This window comes from Eschrichtius robustus, chromosome 5 (genome assembly GCF_028021215.1).
Source record: "Eschrichtius robustus isolate mEscRob2 chromosome 5, mEscRob2.pri, whole genome shotgun sequence".
NCBI classification, from domain to species: domain Eukaryota; kingdom Metazoa; phylum Chordata; class Mammalia; order Artiodactyla; family Eschrichtiidae; genus Eschrichtius; species Eschrichtius robustus.
Window position 1 is genome coordinate 21,241,157 of NC_090828.1, and position 20,281 is coordinate 21,261,437.

General features: G+C 42.5%; 1 protein-coding gene and 1 long non-coding RNA gene across 3 annotated transcripts; one reads left to right on the forward strand and one right to left on the reverse strand.

Moving 5' to 3' along the window:
• Positions 1–1,935: 1,935 nt before the first annotated feature.
• Positions 1,936–4,397, reverse strand: RPL37A (ribosomal protein L37a). Of its 2 annotated transcripts, none has more exons than XM_068544501.1 (4): positions 4,332–4,397; positions 3,796–3,924; positions 3,135–3,217; positions 1,936–2,059 (listed from the first exon to the last, which is right to left on the reverse strand). In XM_068544501.1, the coding sequence occupies exons 1-4, from the start codon at positions 4,332–4,334 to the stop codon at positions 1,996–1,998; spliced, it is 279 nt and encodes a 92-aa protein (XP_068400602.1). In that variant the 5' UTR covers positions 4,335–4,397; the 3' UTR covers positions 1,936–1,995. The 2 variants fall into 2 exon arrangements, with proteins under 2 accessions (XP_068400602.1, XP_068400601.1); XM_068544500.1 differs by lacking the exon at positions 4,332–4,397 and adding an exon at positions 4,059–4,080.
• Positions 4,398–6,000: 1,603 nt separating this feature from the next.
• Positions 6,001–8,338, forward strand: LOC137764941 (uncharacterized). Its single transcript, XR_011074086.1, has 3 exons — positions 6,001–6,109; positions 7,501–7,599; positions 8,243–8,338. It is a non-coding gene; the product is annotated as an uncharacterized lncRNA (long non-coding RNA).
• The last annotated feature ends 11,943 nt before the right edge of the window (positions 8,339–20,281 follow it).

Consider the following 20,281-nt stretch of genomic DNA (forward strand, 5'->3'; position numbering starts at 1 on the left):
CTTTTGGTTTTCCAGAAGAAGACCGTTAACAGTGAAATTCAGACTGCTTGGTTCTGGTTCTACTTCTAAATTGCTGATGTTATTTCCAATCTTAACCGAGTCCTCCCACAATTCCTTCTCAGCCCATTTTTGGTCCCAAAATTCAGTCTCTAGTCCTCATCTCTCGCTAATAATCCTTTGAAACAAAGCTCAAGTATCCCCAGCCCTCACCTACACACCCAAAACAAAACTTGCAATTAGCTGTGTTCCTGTTTTGGCTTTCTGGTGACCTGTATACAAATAGCATTGGGTTAGCCAAAAGTTCATTCCGGTTTTTCCGTAACATCCTTAGGATATATTTAGAATACAATGAGGTGGCCTGTAAGCTTAGAGTCTAGTAAGGAACACAGGCATTACTCTTTATACCCTGATGCAAAGTCAATTAAACACCTTAGAAAAACAAAGGCTCAGAAAACCACTGTAAAACCAAACCAGAGGGTGGGGAAGCAGATTAGGAAGGGACACTCTTGAGCTCATAAAATATAAGGCAGCCTAGTACAGTGAGAAGGCATGGATTAGGGGTCAGAAACCTAATTTCCAGCCCTACCCCTACCAGTTGCCTCCTGTAGTCTTGGAAAAGTCACTATTTTTTTTCTTATGAATTTATTTTATTTATTTTTGGCTGTGTTGCGTCTTCGTTGCTCCACGTGGGCTTTCTCTAGTTGCGACGAGCAGGGGCTACTCTTCATTGCGGTGCACGGGCTTCTCATTGCAGTGGCTTCTCTTGTTGCAGAGCACAGGCTCTAGGCATGTGGGCTTCAGTAGTTGCGGCACGCGGGCTCAATAGTTGTGGCTAGCGGGCTCTAGAGCGCAGGCTCAGTAGTTGTGGCTCACGGGCTTACTTGCTACATGGCACGTAGGATCTTCCTGGACCAGGGCTCGAACCCGCGTCCCCTGCACTGGCAGGCAGATTCTTAACCACAGTGCCACCAGGGAAGCCTAAAAAGTCACTATTTTTTAGCCACAAAAATATTTACTATTTCAACAGCCTTCTAATTGGTCTCTATGTTCCCCACCCACTCTTCTTAAACTATCATAAAAAAAAAAAACTATGTCTAGGCATATCAGCTCTGGAACCAAGAATGCACGGGTTGAAATCCCAGCTTCATCATTTACAAGTTATATAACTTTGTCATGTGTAAATGAGAATATTATCTACACTTCATTAAGCTGTTGTGGTATTTAATGATACTCCATGCTTAGAATACCCAGACTCAACAAATGTTAAACGTTACCTTACCACTTCTAAAATTCTAGTAATTCTCTATTGCCTACAGAATCACACCCAAATTCCCAAGCAAAGTAACACAAAAGCCTTCAAATAAGACTCCAAATTAGTAATCCCAGCTCCCATCATATACTCCATTCTACCACCAGGCATTACGTGGGAAACTAAGCAGAGAAGTTAAGAAACTTAACATACACCATACAGGTACCCAGGCAGTTTGGCTGAGTTGGTGCTTCTTAACCGCAGCCACCTAATAATGCTTATTCAACTCCCTATGTGGATCCAAAATCCCATTCCTGCAGGCCTGTGTCAAACATTTCTACAAGGTCAATGTGTGGTTAGACAAAACACCAAAAGCTAATAGGCAGTGTATGTCAACCTACCTTCAAAATATTAAAATATATATATTAACCGTGATTTTAAAACAGCTTGCATTTTTTGAACCAATGTATCTCAAAGAAATCTAACTGGCAAGTACAGACTTAGGCTATTATTCTTATGTATCATTTGACTATTGAAAAAAAAAGTGGATTATGACAACCCATCTCAGCATGTTTTTCCAACAAAAATTAAAAGAATTTTAATATCCAAGTCCTTTTTTAGAAAGCAAATTAATGCAATGCAAATAAGAACGTCTAACTAATAGAATTAACAACAAACCAAAGTAATTTTGTTACATAAATTAACCCATTTATTATAGGCTAGCAACGTATCAAATGGTGGCGCTTCTACTGGTCCTTCAATTCCTTCAGTCTTCTGATGGCAGACTTTACTGTGACGGCAGAAGTGGTGCTGGAAAGAAAAACAAATTTGGTTCCAAAACTAGTTAACATGTAGAGTGGCAAATGAGAAATGTGCCTCATTTTTACATTATAATCTTAATGATGATGATGGTATCTATTAACAGCCACGTCTTCAGAACCTGAAGAATTAGGCAACCTCATGCATCTGATTTCTCAGACAGTAGAGCATGAAATTAACACGAAGGAATGACTACAAGAGGCTGCCTAAACTCATTAAAAGAGAATGGACAGAATGTCAGAAGAAACTAATAAATTATAAGATGGTACGATGAGATATCAAGAAAACAATGACTAAGGCAGTAAAGCAGACTAAAGCACATTGTGGAAATGACAAAAGAATGTTTTACCACGACACTCAGGAACTGTACCTGAAAAACATATAACCACCCCACCCCACACAGCAGATGAATGCTAATTTAACTATCACAACCAAGAGAGCAACCAACTCCCCACTTCCCCTTTCATCCTCATAGATACTCCCACAGGTGCTTATATGCATATCCACATTATCATTTCAACATTTTCAATGTTTTACATTGCTTCAATTTTAAATTTAAATTTAACAAAAACCAACAACTTCAACTACACTAACCGAATCACTTTACTATAGGTAAGTGACTAGTGTATTGGACAGCACAAGTCCACACACAAGCTAGAGGAAAAACATGTCAACCTTCAGGGTCAGCAATGAATTCCAAGGTTAGAGGCCTTCAAGAGTGGCCTGAGTTTCCAGAAACGGATCAACTCAAGAGTACACACAATCAATAACCAGCAGAGAGGTTTATCACAGCAAAAATATCACCTGGCCCTTGTCAGTCACAAAGCTGGAGAAGTCCAACCAATACTGTTTAGAATGGCAAAGGTGTGGTGGCCCAGATGGCCTCAATACACATACAGTAATAAGCTAACTGACCTCTTAATTTTTATAAAAACAGCCTGCCACACAAGTGTTCAGCAGTCAGCCCAACTAACAGACCTGTTAAACAAACTAGCCCATCCAGCAACAAACCTGGAATTTCGACATGGTCCAAACACTTCCAAATACCATAAAGAAATGGACTCACTTGTAGGTCCACGCACCACCAGCTACCGTTTTCATGCAGGAACCACAGTGCCAAATGCCCACAGCTCGTCGCTTCATCTTGGTCTGTAAAAGACAATCAATTTTTCCTATGACCAAAGAAAAGCCTTTTATATAATAAACGTCCAGGAGTCTCAACTACACTAGAAAACTAAAGCTAGTATATTTTATGTGGCCATTCATATTTTTTCTAATTTCAAGTTCGCTGGTGCGAAACTTGCATTCACCATGGTGACACTGCCGGGGATGTGAAAGACCCTTCCCTCCCCCAAAAACAAGCACTGACGTAACAGTACTTTTGCACACAATAAACATACAAATATTTAACAAAAATCTCCAGCAACATCAGTAGATAAAACTTACAGAACGAACACGTCCCACAAAGCAGGTTTGGCTTCGGCTGGGGCTGCCAAATAATTTTTCCCCCTTTAGCTCCCAAGTAGTTTTCTTTAAATGAAAAGCGTTTGACAAAACCTGAAGTTATAAACGATACTCTTATCTCATGACCGGTCACCGGTGGTATGTGCAACTCTAACCGCTCAACAGTTTAGAACCAGCAAACCATTTATAAACTTCCTTCAAGAGAGGGCTCACTTCAGAAGGAAACCTTCCCTCCCTCTCCCCCGCCCCAGGGCCCATCTTACCTTGCCACAGAAGGAGCAAGTGTACTTGGCGTGCTGGCTGATTTCAATTTTCTTCACCATTTTCCTGAGGGAGGCACCATAACGGGTCCCGTATTTGCCCACGATTCCGACCTTCTTGGTGCGTTTCGCCTGTTAAGAATGAGATACGAGAGAAACCAACAATATTAGGACCCAGAAACGGGGACTTCGCCCCTCCACCAAGTCCCGGGGCCTCCATACGCCATTCTTCCACCCACCCAGCCCCCGCCTGTCACGTAGCTCACCCCCATTCCACCCCATCCCGGTAAAACCAGGACCGACGCTGGGCCCGGTGCTCCGAGGGCACTCGGTTAACCCGGCCTGACGCGCCAGCCCCCGTCAAGCTGCCCCGCCCGTCCGCTCCAGGCTGCGTCCGAAAGGAGCGGCGAGGACACGGAGGCCAGGGACACGGCACAGAGCGGGCGAGCAGAGAGGTAGGTTAGGGCGAAGAAACAAACCAAAAAAAGGGCAGATGCAAGCGGATACACATCTAGGCCTCACCCGGGACCAACACTCACCATGACGCAGCAACCTAGATCCAAGCCCAAAAAGGAAGTGGTCAAGTGCGCAGGCGCGGTTTTAGGCGGTCAAGCGGAAGTGGAGGGATGGGAGGCCCAGCTAGGAACTGAACTCTATGGTGCGGAGGTTTTTCTCGCTCCCGGCGCCTCCCGGAGGGTGTGGCTGGACGCTTCTACGACAGGTTTACTCTGTTTCACAAGTTGTAGCAACAAACTGTGTAGCAAAAGCACTTTAACACATCGACATTATCTGACACATATCTCACGAAATCCTGCAAAGCAGGTACGATTTCCATCATTTTTATGGACAAGATTCAGAATTTAAGTGACTTGCTCACTGGCGCTTGTCTTAGAGAAGGGCTTAGATCTTACGATTCCAAATCTCATTGCTTTCTACAGTATGCCTTCTAAAAGCGGCAGGCCCTGTGCAGGGCCTGTGAGGCCAGTGAGACCAAGGCTCCACTCATAAATTACAGTCCAGCCAGAGGAAACCATATGACCACATTAACAAGTTATAAAACCGATCGGAGCTCTGAAGGAAGGAAGATGGTTCCACCCGATCCTAAAACGGAAGAGCCTTGGGTTCCCTGAGGAAAGTCAGATCCGAAGGCTGGGGAGGAGTGAGAAGTCACCATGTAAGTCAGCTTCTCCCTCCATCTCAGTTCTGATGGGCTACCTCCCGCTTCATTTCAGAATCCACTCCCACGGCCCCATCCTCGGCTGTCAGGTCCCTGCCTGAAACCTTAAGCCCCAGCATCTCACTCTTGAACCACATCTATTATCTTTCCTTCCAGCTCCTTCATAAGGGTCAGCAGAGAAGAGCTAGGTTTCTGGTTAAGGCCAGGAAGTGAAGGGTATGTTCAAATAAAGTGTCTGGGAACATACAGAACACGCTCTTGAAAGTTTTGCTGCCTTTTCTCAGAAGATGGTTACGCCCGAGGAGAGGAACCTCAGAGAATTTTGAAATAAAAGTGGAAGGGAGGATCCATGATTTAGGAGATAAGAAAGACCATGAGAGCCGAAAGGCATTGTGGGATTACTTGACCTTGTTTACAATCAGAATTCAGGTTAAAAAATGGCTTCAGTTCACAAATGATTGTGCATGTGTTCATGGCTCCTCACAAGTATATTAAAATTCTGTAAGCCACCCGGCTTCAGCAGACAATTAACCACCAATCCTCGCTATTCAATATGGGCAGGGAAATTAAAAACTGGTTCTCTAGTTTGTTCTCTTGGATCCCACAAGGCATAAAAAACTTTCTGGCAGGAGGTTTTCATTTTCTTACAACCCTTTTCTTTTCAGTCATACTGATTTATGCTATATTTCGTCTAGTACTCCGTTTTTTTCCCTACTGTTGTAAACCTGTGACTAAGACTTTTTGGTCCAAGGAGACCTGGGACCAACAGGTCCGACCTTCCACTCTAATAATAGAGAAACGTGTTAAACTTTAACCCTGAGATGAACAAAAATATACACCCAAAAAGAATGGCTTCTTGGTAAGGGTGACATCGCCTCCCCGCCTGGTCAACAGTTAAAGAAGCCCTCCCAAAGTCAACCTGGTTCCTTCCCTTTCTAGGCCCTTTAAGGCTGTTGTTGTTCTTCTCTTTTTGGCCCGTGTTTGTTTAACCTTTTGGTTAAGTTTGTGTCTTCTAGGCTCCAACAGTTTGAAGTAAGGCTCATCATGATGGCTCAAGGAATTCAACCCATTCCAGCAGAGAGTGGCCCAGGTCCCTACAGGTCCTTGGAACAGTCAGCGAGGGACTTCTGCATCTCTAGGGTAGGCTAGGGTCTGCGGCCCATGTCCAGCAGGAAGAAGTTTCAGAAGAAGAGACCTTCGGCCCCTTACCCCTTAAGAGTAAGGGTGTAGAATCTCTCCGGGGGAATGAGACAGGCTGCGACCTGGGACCCTTTGCTGCCGTGCTTGCACCTGGACACACTTCTCCTCCAGCAACAAAATACAAAGAAACTGTATGGGACTAAAAATAACTGCGTGCATGACCAAGTGGGGCAAATTCTGGACAAAAGATACAAAAGACAAAAAAAGCCCAACTGCCATTTCTGAAGAGCCAGGAGCAAAAACTGGGTGCAGGGAGCAAAGGCAAGGTACTGAGCATGCCCCCTGCACTCAACACCACCAGAGAGCTGGGCAAAACACCTAAGCCTCCCCTCCGGCCCGACCCCTGGACACAGCCCTACCCTCACCCCATATAAGGAACCAGCTCTCCCCACCCCCGCAGTTCCCGAGCAAGCAAGGAAACCTGTTGTTAGTTCTCGCTCCTCCTTGCTGCAGCAGGGGCCGCAGTAAAACCTTACCTGACCAAAAAAAAAAACAAAAACACACCTTGCAGACAGTTACATACTTCGAATTTCATACAGTTACGATCTTTCAACCCTTCAAGATTTGAGTACAGGATGGGTAGAGTTGTTACCGATCAGGGTTCTTGGCCTCCGTAATCAATAGAAATTGATCAGAGGCCAGACAAGAAATTCAGGCAAGGCTTTATTGGCGGTGGGGTGGCTTAGAAGGTGTTGTGTGCAGGCGCATGTGCAGTACCCTGCTTTTGCTCCTGGCTCTTCAAAAGTAGCAGGTGGGTTTTTTGGTCTCTTTGTATCTTTTGTGCAGAATTTGCCCCAGCTGCGCATGCACGCAGTTATTTTTAGTTCCATATAGTTTCTTTGTATTTTGTTGTCCACATGCAAGCACTGCAGCAAAGGGCCCCAGGTCCTAGCCTGCCTCACTGGGGCTCAAAGCAGCAGAAGTGATAACAATAATGCCAGCTGGCATGTTCTGGAAGGTACCATATGGTGGGCACTGTTCTGAGTATTTTACACGGATGTTCACATTTACTTTTCACTATGATCCTTTGAGATAGGAAGAATCATTATCTTCATCATTAGGATAAAGAGAGGAGGTCTTATGTAATGGTTAGGAACATAGGTCTGGTTTCAAAGCAGGGCTCTGCTATTTACCCCTTGTGAGACCTCTGATAAGTTATTTTACTTTTCTCTGTGTCGGTTTCCTCAACTGTAAAATCTGAATAATTATAATACCTACCTCATGATGTTGTTGTAAAGAGCCAATGAGTTAAACACGTGACAGGCGTTTGCCACAGTGCCTGGAACATAGTAAACACTATACAGTTGTAACTATTACGGTTATTATTTCAGATGGCGAGACTACCACTCAGAGAAGTTAAGTACTTTGTCCAAGGACACACAGCAATGTGGTGGAACTAGAACTCAAATCCACATCTATCTGACCCCAAAGTAAGTTCTGTTAATTGTTGTCTTGTATCACTCCAAGTCATAATATTTAGTGCACTGAACAAAATCATAGCAGAAGACGTTCTTAACTTGAAATCAGGTCTCTGGCACTTGGTCCAGGGCAGGCTCTCTGACTACCTTGTGGTATGACTTTGGGTTAGCCACGGTCCCTGCATGGCCTGGAGAACCACTTCCCTGCCTCCCAGCACTGACCATCTTCACAACGAGGGGCTGGACAAGATGACCTCTAGGGTCCCATCCAGTTCTTGTGTTCTATGATTCCAGGAAGAGTTTCCAGACTTTGCGTGCTGTTGGGGCAGTGGACTGACTGGGCAATTTGTGTTGTCACCATCCTGTAGACTTTTTGTATGGAACAAAAGCAGTTCTCTCTTTACCCTCCCCGTTCTGTTATGCCAGCTCTGGCTGTGTAATTCCAGAGAAAAAGCAAAAAGTCTACTTTTCTGTGGTTGTGGGTAGTGGGAATATTTAAATTGAGTTTTGTTTTTATACATTTCTGCATTTTCTAATTATCTTTTATAATGAGTATGTATTTATAATTGGAAAAAAAATTTTTTTAAGTCCATTAGCAGTGGGTACACCTAGCTCTCATCATGGTTTCTAATATCATTCTATTACACGATGAAAGGAACCAGGGATCCTTGGAGAAACGACTGATTCTAGGACTGGGGCAGAACATGTACAAGATGAGCCTGGAGCATCTTGTAGTGCCAGAAAGTAAAGGAGTGCTCAAAAAGCAAAAAGCAGAAAAACCCTACTGTGATGGAGCTACGTCAAAGAGCCACGGGAACCAACTGAAAGAACTCCCAATGGATAAGTCTGGAAATTTTTGAGCAAAAAATAAAGTTTTATTGATTTTTAACCCAAAGTAGAAAATAGATGCCCATGAGTTCATGCTGATATAAATTAAATGGTTGAATGAATAAATAAATAAATGGGGGAGAAGAGGCAAATCTCTCTTGCAGAAGAATTCTAGATAGTTTTTGTGGATTCTGTGCCCTCTAGGAAGGGGGCTATAACTCCTCACTCCTTAAGTGTGGGCTGTGCAGAGTGACTTCTTCCAAGGAGCACAAAAAAGAGGAAAAAAGAGTAACTTTAGAGTGGAGAAACCTGCCAAACAGGTCAAGGTCAATATCAAACAGTTGTAAAGCATGGAGAGACTATGTCCCTCTGATACGATGTGATGACAATGGCACTTTATTTTTGTGATCCTCCTCCCCCAAACCCATAACCCCAGTCTAGTCACGAAAAAAAATCAGACAAATTCCAATAGTGGGGTGTCCTACAAAATACTTGACCGGCGCTCCCCCAAACTGTTAAGATCATAAAAAGCAAGAGTCTGAGAAACTATCACAGCCAAGGGGAGCTTAAGGAGACATGATGACTAAATGTAAAAATGAGATCCTGGAACAGAAAAAGACGTTAGGTAAAAACTAAGGCGCTCTGAATAAACTATAGATTTAAGTTAATAAAAATGTATCAATATTGGTTCATTGATTATAATGAATGTACCATACTAATGTAAGATGTTAATAACAGGGGGAACTGGGTGAGAAAGTATATGGGAACTGTCTGTACTATCTCTTCAATTTCTGTATAAATCTAAAGCTTTTCTAAAAATAAAGTCTATTTGAAAAACAACAAGCCAAGGTCACCACAAGTCAACTCCATGAAGACAGGGCCTCAGTTGTCCACCTCTGCATCCCAGGACTGAGCACAGAGCCTGGCACATCAGTGGTAATGGATATGTATTGAGTGGGGAAGTGTTACCTTGGATGGTATAATGGTGATGATGGGTTTTACGGGTTTTATTTATCTGGGCTTCTCTGCCTTACAAGGTCAATCCACTTATGTTAGAACTAAAGAAAGGCTTTAGGGATAACATAGCTCCAACTGGAAACTGAAGCCCAGCGAGGTCAAATGACTTGCCCAAGGTCATACAGCCAATAAATGACTTCCAGACTAGTGCTCTTTCTACAATATCACAAGATTCAAGCTGTTTCCTCAGCTGCAAAATGAGTATACCATAACTTCTAAGGTTCTTGGGAAGATTAAATAATTTCTATGAGGTACCTAGTGGGCGTTTCTAAATGATGGCTATTATTGTTGAGATGGTGATGATGACACTTGATTTTAATGTCTCTTGATGCCTTTTCAGTCCTCTTTTCTGTTCTGCCACACTCAGGGAACTTCAACATCTCTGCTTTCTACTTCTTCTTAAAAATATGCACATCTCTTGTCTCCTTAATTTCTTTAGCTTGAGCACAATGAGACTATTATAGTCATGGCTACTGCCGCCGACTACATGGCTACAGCTGATGGAATAGGGTGTGCTCAGTGTCCCTCAGTTTCACCAGAGGCTCCACCCACACATTCTCTGTCCCTGTAGGGTGGAGGATGGCAAGGGGCCAAGGGAGCAAGTCTCCAGAAGAGAAGCACACTGCCTTTGGGGGACGATTTCTGGAAACCTTTCCACCCAAACTATGCCCTATCTCCAGAAAACTGTAAATTAAAACGTATTAGTGCAAACAAACGGGACTGGTGAAGGAGTGTTGAGAAACAAGCACTTGGAAGTTCCCTGGTGGTCCAGTGGTTAGGACTCGGCACTTTCACTGTGGTGGCCTGGGTTCAATCCCTGGTGAGGGAACTAAAATCCTGCAAGCCGTGTGGCTCAGCCAAAAAACAAACCAAAAAAACCCCAAGCACTCTCATGGCCCTCCTGTTGCAGTCTGTGCCTCTAGGCCAGGCAGGAGTGGTGCTTACTCGTCCAGGGTGGGTGGGTAAGCGCGGCCAGCCTCACGCTGGGGCAGCCCGAGCTGAGGTGAGCTCTCCTGGGCTGGCTCTAGAGTCTAGTTCAGACCATCTTTCAGCACATTTACCATCGCCCACCCCATCTCCTGTATAGCCTCCTATGTGTCTGGCCTTCAAAGGGACACAGAGAGCAAGAGAAGAGAGGATGCATGAGTAGAAATGCAGTAGAGTGCCTGAAAATGAGACAGTCCATTATAAGAGGAAGTCGTTGGGACTCCCTTGGTGGCGCAGTGGTTAAGAATCCGCCTGCCAATGCAGGGGACACAGGTTCGATTCCTGGTCCGGAAAGATCCCACACGCCGCGGAACAACTAAACCGTGCGCCACAACTACTGAGCCTGAGCTCTAGAGCCCATGTGCCACAACTACGTAAGCCCGCACGCCTAGAGCCCGTGCTCCGCAACGAGAGACGTCACTGCAATGAGAAGCCCGTGCACCGCAACAAAGAGTAGCCCCGCTCGCTGAAACTGGAGAAAGCCCGCGCGCAGCAACGAAGACCCAAGGCAGCCATAAATAAATAAATAAATAAATAAAAGAGGAAATTGTTTGTGTTCAGAGCAGTGTTTTCAAAACTCAACACTTCTCTTTAAATAGCAAGCTTGAGGATGTACAAATAGCACTCTCGTGAAATCAGCCCTAAGTGACTTAAGAGAATTGTGCGTGGAGTCTCAATTTGTCTTATCTGTGGGCTAATAAATCTCCATCCCCATTAGAGGATCATCAGGTGTAGAAGTTGTTAACTGTGATGTGTGCCCATAAAAGTCTCAGTCAAAAGCTCTGCTGAGTCACCCCTCCTCCACAGGAGCCCTCAAAATTCACTTTTTGCCTTTAGAAAAATAAATGAGTTAAAAGTTGCCTCCAGAGAGGAGTTCTTGTAGCTGCTGCATTGACCAGTTCTCTTGGGGGCATATGGAACATTTTATTCTTGAAAGAAATCTGAGGTGCAAGCATCATCCTACATTCATCTCCTGCTGGAGACAGAAAGGGCTTATCCCGGGGTCCCGGGGCCCATGTTGTTTCTTCACTTTGTGCCTGAAGAGCTCTTGCTCGCCCTTCTCTGATGGCCATAGACAAGAGCAAAGTCTGCATAGAACTGTCAGAGAGTACTGTAAGCCAGGCTCCCCTGGGAAGAGCCGACTCAGCAAGAGGAGGGAGAGGCTGCCAAGGCCAAGGCCTGGACACCTGGAAAGAATCAGCTGTCTGAATTGGATTCAGCGCATGGATTCCTTCCTTCCTCTCTTCTCTCTACAAATTTACTTTAAATTCATTCTAGTGGTTGGTTGTTTTTTGAATGGACATTTCATAGAGAATTGACACAGGCAGTTAAATCCATCAGGATGGGAGTTAACTCGGCAACTCTTAGAAGGGATAAGGGAGAGCAATATGAAACAATGGCATGAAACAATGAAATGTATTATGTAAAATGAGCCATTGTCAGTATGAAGCATTTGATACAATTTTTATAAAAGCAAATTCTATGTATATTTACACAGATTTGTATACATAGGGAATAAGTTACCGATGGCTTCATCCCAAATTGTTTATATTAGTTATTCCCTCTAGGAAATAGGGCTAGGAGTAGGAGGGATGAGGTTGTAGGACTTTCATTTTTTTATTTAGGCATTTCTAGATTAGTTCATTTTTCTATAAAATGTATAGTAGTGAATAGAGCAGTGGCTGAAGGGACAGGCTTTTCAATAAATGGTGCTGAGATAACTGCATATTCATATGGAAAAATATTAACCTTGACCTTATCTCACTCCATGTGCAAAAAGAAACTCCATTTGGATTGTCCATCTAAACATTAAAAGCAAAACAAGCTTCTAGAAGATATTATATTCATAACTTTGGTGTCATGGTTACACAGGTTTTTATTTTATAAATATTTTAAATAATATTTAATAATATTATAATTATTTTATAATATTTTGTTAAGCTGTAAATTTGTTTCATGGACTCTTCTGTATGTTCTGTTTCATCCCCCAAAAGAGGGGTTAAAAGGAAGAGGAAGAGTGCTTGGTACTCAATGTGTCTGTTGAATGGGTTGGGGGGTGGGGATGTGGGCAGAGGGTGTTACAAAATGAGATAACTGTTAGCTGTCATAATACCCCAAAGACCGTGACTCACAGGCTTCTCAATGCTTTCTGCTATGATGAGGAATCCATTTCTTTCGCTGAGACCCGCCCCCCGGAAGACACGGCACTAAAATAAAACATAGGTATGAGAGACTGAGCCAGTGAATCCTCTTTAAGCAGCTTCTAAGCCTTTTTTTACATTGTAATGCTGAACTTGGTAAGAAGTCAGAGGACAGGGTAAAAAAATAAGGATAGACTTCTTTTCATCCCCTTTGCAGGTTAAATTTCACTTAAAAAGAGCTTCAGAAAACATCGTTTCCAATAGACAAGAATGCACAGGTAAGGCAAAACCCAAGAGCCGGGAGGGAGGGGACGGCACCTCCAGATCTGTTTCTCAGCTCTCCCTCTGACCTCGAAAAAGGCTCGTGGGAAGCGAAGACGGAAAAGACATGATTAATTCAAGCACAAGCGGATCAAGGCTAACAGGCTGCCTTTTGGAGTCTTCCTGACGCCGGCCCTAGAGGCAGAAATTAACCAGGGTCATTCAGGGAGCAAGACTTCACTTGCTGACCGGATGAGCAGAGGCAGAGCAGCTGCAGGGGGCCTTTAAGGGGAACACTGATGGCGGGGAGAGGAGTGGTATGAGATGCCCCCAGATTTTCTTCATTCCAGCTGACCTTTCCAGAAAACATGGGAGGCCACTCTGTGTGGCAGGCCCGGGGTGAGTGCAGCAGGTTATCTGTTAATTTAACTTAGAAGTGATTCTTCTAAGGGGCACTGTATGTCTCAAAATCACCTACACGTTCATTTTTCCTTTGAAGTGTACCCCTTGTATCCCAGCCATATCCCTGGAGTAAGGAGGGGCTATTAATAGAAGTAGGAAATGAGATCCTAAGCAATTAAAGAACTTGACCAAACGCCGCCAGTGGAGCGCATGGATAAAGCTGTACCCACACTCCCCAGAGACTCTGATGAGGGTGGAGGGAGCAGCAGGCAAGAGGCAGCATCTCTGCTGACGTCCACAGACTCACAGGAGAGGGCTTCTGAACGTTTCTCAAGCTGTGTGATGTAAGTGCATCAAGCAGAGGCTACGGAGAGGCAGTGGGGCCGGCCGGGAAGAAACGCTCCCTTCTGAAACTCAGGATCGGACTGTGATCCAAAACCTTTCTGCTTCTCGGCCCTTAACTCATTCCTAACGACTTTTCCCTAATGAAGTGACTATATTGTTTCCATGAATGAGCTCCCAAGACTGCAAAAATCACACGGGCAAAGTTTATGTAGGATTGCTGGCATTGCTTTTTGCATAGGTTCTGTCCCCATTGGACCACCTCCCAGCAGGCCACCCGGTGCACAAATGAACGTGTCCTTCTCCATATCTGCGTTGATCACTGTGTCCACTGCAGATTATGAACCTCCAAGGCCAATAGCCATGAAGTGATGTAATCGGCTTTCCAGAGCTCCCGCTCTTGAAGGGACTTCATACAGCTTATCTGATGAAACAGCAGCCACTGCTCTATGTTAATCACTCTTAGGAAAACATTTGAGTTGCTATTTAGGGGAAAATTATAGTAAAATTTATTTATTTATGAACTTTATTTTATTTTTTTATATACAGCAGGTTCTTATTAGTTATCTATTTTATACATATTAGTGTATACATGTCAATCCCAATCTCACAATTCACCCCTCCACCACCCCCCCACTTTCCCCCCTTGGTGTCCATACGTTTGTCCACTACATCTATGTCTCTATTTCTGCCCTGCAAACCGGTTCATCTGTACCATTTTTCTAGGTTCTACATATATGCATTAATATACGAAATTTGTTTTTCACCTTCTGACTTACTTCACTCTGTATGACATCTCTAGATCCATCCACGTCTCTACAAATGACCCAATTTCGTTCCTTTTTATGGCTGAGTAATGTTCCATTTGTATATATGTACCACACCTTCTTTATCCATTCATCTGTCGATGGGCATTTAGGTTGCTTCCATGACCTGGCTATTGTAAATAGTGCTTCAATGAACATTGGGGTGCATGTGTCTTTTTCAATTATGGTTTTCTCTGGGTATATGCCCAGTAGTGGGATTGCCAGGTCATATGGTAGTTTTATTTTTAGTTTTTTAAGGACCTTCCATACTGTTCTCCATAGTGGCTGTATCAATTTACATTCCCATCAACAGTGCAAGAGGGTTCCCTTTTCTCCACACCCTCTCCAGCATTTGTTGTTTGTAGATTTTCTGATGATGCCCATTCTAACTGGTGTGAGGTGATACCTCAATTGCAGTTTTGATTTGCATTTCTCTAATAATTAGTGATGTTGAGCAGCTTTTCACGTGCTTCTTGGCCATCTGTATGTCTTCTTTGGAGAAATGTCTATTTAGGTCTTCTGCCCATTTTTGGATTGGGTTGTTTGTTTTTTTAATATTGAGCTGCATGAGCTGTTTATATATTTTGGAGATTAGTCCTTTGTCTGTTGATTCATTTGCAAATATTTTCTCCCATTCTGAGGGTTGTCTTTTCATCTTGTTTGTAGTCTCCTTTGCTTTGCAAAAGCTTTTAAGTTTCATTAGGTCCCATTTGTTTATTTTTGTTTTTATTTCCATTACTCTAGGAGGTGGATCAAAAAAGATCTTGCTGTGATTTATGTCAAAGAGTGTTCTTCCTATGTTTTCCTCTAAGAGTTTTATAGTGTCTGGTCTTACATTTAGGTCTCTAATCCATTTTGAGTTTATTTTTGTGTATGGTGTTAGGGAGTGTTCTAATTTCATTCTTTTACATGTAGCTGTCCAATTTTCCCAGCACCACTTATTGAAGAGACTGTCTTTTCTCCATTGTATATCGTTGCCTCCATTGTCATAGATTAGTTGACCATAGGTACGTGGGTTTATCTCTGGCCTTTCTATCCTGTTCCATTGATCTATATTTCTGTTTTTGTGCCTGTACCATATTGTCTTGATTACTGTAACTTTGTAGTATAGTCTGAAGTCAGGGAGCCTGATTGCTCCAGCTCCGTTTTTTTTCCCTCAAGACTTCTTTGGCTATTCGGGGTCTTTTGTGTCTCCATACAAATTTTAAGATTTTTTGTTCTAGTTCTGTAAAAAATGCCACTGGTAATTTGATAGGGATTGCATTGAATCTGTAGATTGCTTTGGGTAGTATAGTCATTTTCACAACGTTGATTCTTCCAATCCAAGAACATGGTATATCTCTCCATCTGTTTGTGTCATCTTTGATTTCTTTCATCAGTGTCTTATAGTTTTCTGAGTACAGGTCTTTTGTCTCCTTAGGTAGGTTTATTCCTAGGTATTTTATTCTTTTTGTTGCAATGGTGAATGGGATTGTTTCCTTAATTTCTCTTTCTGATCTTTCGTTGTTAGTGTATAGGAATGCAAGAGATTTCTGTGCATTAAAAATTTTGTATCCTGCAACTTTACCAAATTCATTGATTAGCTCTAGTAGTTTTCTGGTGGCATCTTTAGGATTCTCTATGTATAGTATCACGTCATCTGCAGACAGTGACAGTTTTATTCCTTCTTTTCCAATTTGGATTCCTTTTATTTCTTTTTCTTCTCTGATTGCCATGGCTAGGACTTCCAAAACTATGTTTAATAATAGTGGCGAGGGTACTTACCTGGTGGTGCAGTGGTTAAGAATCTGCCTGCCAATGCAGGGACACAGGTTTGAGCCCTGGTCCGGGAACATCCCACATGCTGTGGAGCAACTAAGCCCGTGCACCACAACTACTGAGCCTGCACTCTAGAGCCTGCGAGCCACAACTACTGAGCCCGTGTGCCACAGCTACTGAAGCCCGCGTGCCTAGAGCCCATGCTCCACAACAAAAGAAGCCACTACAATGAGAAGCCTGCGCACTGCAACGAAGACCCAACAGAGCCAAAAATAAATAAATAAATAAAATTAAAAAAAAAAAAAATAGTGCCGAGAGTGGACATCCTTGTCTTGTTCCTGATCTTAGAGGAAATGCTTTCAGTTTTTCACCATTGAGAATGATGTTTGCTGTGGGTTTGTCGTATATGGCCTTTATTATGTTGAGGTAGGTTCCCTCTATGCCCACTTTCTGGAGAGTTTTTATCATAAATGGGTGTTGAATTTTGTCAAAAGCTTTTTCTGCATCTATTGAGATGATCATATGGTTTTTCTCCTTCAATTTGTTAATATGGTGTATCATATTGATTGATTTGTGTATGTTGAAGAATCCTTGCATCCCTGAGATAAATCCCACTTGACCATGGTGTATGATCTTTTTAATGTGTTGTTGGATTCTGTTTGCTAGTATTTTGTTGAGGATTTTTTGCATCTATATTTATCAGTAATATTGGTCTGTAATTTTCTTTTTTTGTAGTATCTTTGTCTGGTTTTGGCATCAGGGTGATGGTGGCCTCATAGAATGAGTTTGGGAGTGTTCCTTCCTCTGCAATTTTTTGGAAGAGTTTGAGAAGGATGGGTGTTAGCTCTTTGCTAAATGCTTGATAGAATTCACCTGTGAAGCCATCTGGTCCTGGACTTTTGTTTGTTGGGAGATTTTTAATCACAGTTTCAATTTCATTACTTGTGACTGGTCTTTTCATATTTTCTATTTCTTCTTGGTTCAGTCTTGGAAGGTTATACCTTTCTAAGAATTTGTCCATTTCTTCCAGGTTGTCCATTTTATTGGCATAGAGTTGCTTGTAGTAGTCTCTTAGGGTGCTTTGTATTTCTTTGGTGTCTGTTGCAACTTCTCCTTTTTCACTTCTAATTTTATTGATTTGAGTCCTCTCCCTCTTTTTCTTGATAGTCTGGCTAATAAAATGGTTTATCAATTTTGTTTATCTTCTCAAAGAACCAACTTTTAGTTTCATTGATCTTTGCTATTGTTTTCTTTGTTTCTATTTCATTTATTTCTGCTCTGATCTTTATGATTTCTTTCCTTATACTAACTTTGGGTTTTGTTTGTTTTTCTTTCTCTAGTTCCTTTAGGTGTAAGGTTAGATTGTTTATTTGAGATTTTTCTTGTTTCTTGAGGTAGGCTTGTATTGCTATAAACTTCCCTCTTAGAACTGCTTTTGCTGCATCCCATAGGTTTTGGATCATCATGTTTTCACTGTAATTTGTCTCTAGGTATTTTTTGATTTCCTCTTTGATTTCTTCAGTGATCTCTTGGTTATTTAGTAACGTATTGTTTAGCTTCCATGTGTTTGTGTTTTTTACGTTTTTTTCCCTATAATTGATTGCTAATCTCATAGCATTGTGGTCGGAAAAGATGCTTGAAATTATTTCAGTTTTCTTAAATTTACTGAGACTTGATTTGTGACCCACCATGTGATCTATCCTGGAGAATGTTCCACGTGCACTTGAGAAGAAAGTGTAATCTGCTGTTTTTGGATGGAATGTCCTATAAATATCAATTAAATCTATCTGGTCTATTGTGTGATTTAAAGCTTGTGTTTTATTAATTTTCTGCCTGGATGATCTGTCCATTGGTGTAAGTGAGGTGTTCAAGTCCCCCACTATTATTGTGTTACTGTCGATTTCCTCTTTTATAGCTGCTAGCAGTTGCCTTATGTATTGAGGTGCTCCTATGTTGGGTGCATATATATTTATAATTGTTATATCTTCTTCTTGGATTGAGCCCTTGATCATTATGTAGTGTCCTTCCTTGTCTCTTGTAACATTCTTTATTTTAAAGTCTATTTTATCTGATATGAGTATTGCTACTCCAGCTTTCTTTTGATTTCCATTTGCATGGAATATCTTTTTCCATCCCCTCACTTTCAGTCTGTATGTGTCCCTAGGTCTGAAGTGGGTCTCTTGTAGACAGCATATATATGGGTTTTGTTTTTGTATCCATTCAGCAAGCCTGTGTCTTTTGGTTGGAGCATTTAATCCACTCACGTTTAAGGTAATTATCGATATGTATGTTCCTATGACCATTTTCTTAATTGTTTTGGGTTTGTATTTGTAGGTCCTTTTCTTCTCTTGTGTTTCCCACTTAGAGAAGTTCCTTTAGCATTTGTTGTAAAGCTGGTTTGGTGGTGCTGAATTCTCTTAAGTTTTGCTTGGCTGTAAAGTTTTAACGTCTCTTTCGAATCTGAATGAGATCCTTGCCGGGTAGAGTAATCTTGGTTGTAGGTTCTTCCCTCTCATCACTTTAAGTATATCATGCCACCCTCTTCTGGCTTGCAGAGTTTCTGCTGAGAAATCAGCTGTTAACCTTATGGGAATTCCCTTGTATGTTATTTGTCATTTTTCCCTTGCTGCTTTCAATACTTTTTCTTTGTCTTTAATCTTTGCCAGTTTGATTACTATGTGTCTTGGAGTGTTTCTCCTTGGGTTTATCCCGTATGCGACTCGCTGCACTTCCTGGACTTGGGTGGCTATTTCCTTCCCCATGTTAGGGAAGTTTTCAACTATAATCTCTTCAAATATTTTCTCGGGTCCTTTCTCTTTCTCTTTTCCTTCTGAGACCCCTATAATGCGAATGTTGTTGCGTTTAGTGTTGTCCCAGAGGTCTCTTAGGCTGTCTTCATTTCTTTTCATTCTTTTTTCTTTATTTTTTCTGCGGCAGTGAATTCCACCATTCTGTCTTCCAGGTAACTCATCTGTTCTTCTGCCTCAGTTATTCTGCTATTGATTCCTTCTAGTGTATTTTTCATTTCAGTTATTGTATTGTTCATCTCTGTTTGTTTGTTCTTTAATTCTTCTAGGTGTTTGTTTTTTAATTCTTCTAGGTCTCTGTTAAACATTTCTTGCATCTTTTTGATCTTTGCCTCCACTCTTTTTCCAAGGTCCTGGATCATCTTCACTATCATTATTCTGAATTCTTTTTCTGGAAGGTTGCCTATGTCCACTTCATTTAGTTGTTTGTTTTTCTTGGGTTTTATTTTGTTCCTTCATCTGGTACAAAGTCCTCTGCCTTTTCATTTTGTCTATCTTTCTGTGAATGTGGTTTTCCTTCCGTAGGCTGCAGAATTGTAGTTCTTCTTGCTTCTGTTGTCTTCCCTCTCTATAGTAGAATTTAGATAGACAATCATTTGTCCTCTGGAAGCTTCCAGCAAGACTGGTCGTGTTATAGACAAAAATGTTGACAGCTCACAAAATACAAAAATAAATACAGAGTTGGGAGTGAGATGGTGTGAGACAACTTCAGGTGGCCCAAAGGAGAGCCCAGACAAGAGTTCTCTCCCAAGCCTTTGGCCCTGAATTTTCTCCAGACAACCGTGGGTAGTTCTCATGTCACTGGGTGATGAGGAAACCCAAGTCCCGATCATTTATGGATATCTGGGGCCCCAGCAGGGCTTCTCATGGCAGGATAAGCTGGCGGATGCAGGCTCAGCTGCTAATCACAATCCTTCTCGGAAAGACAGAAGAAGCAACTCATGCTCCTTAGACTTAGGTGTTCAGGCTGGACTTTCCGAAGAGCTCTGACCCTGCAGGGAAGCCAGGAGCAGCGGATCAACACTGTGATTAATAGGAAGCACAATCACCAAAAACCAAGGTTGACAGAGGAAAGCAGAAAGGTCAGCATCTTCCTAGTTATTTCCTGAGGCTGGAGTTTACAGAGGACATGACCCCCCAGTCCAGACTGTGCTGAGAGGTCAGTAAGCCTGAACAGCAGTGAGGGGGGTTGGGTGGCCCCCAAAGATCCCCTCTCTCAACTGGAGCTGTCTGGGAGCCCAGGAAAGGACAGTCAAAGGGATGAGAAAGGGGTGCATTCCAGGGTCTTGTTCTGGTTTGTTGAGCAGAGCAGCAAGGCGGCTGGGGGCCTGCAGGGAAGCCAGCA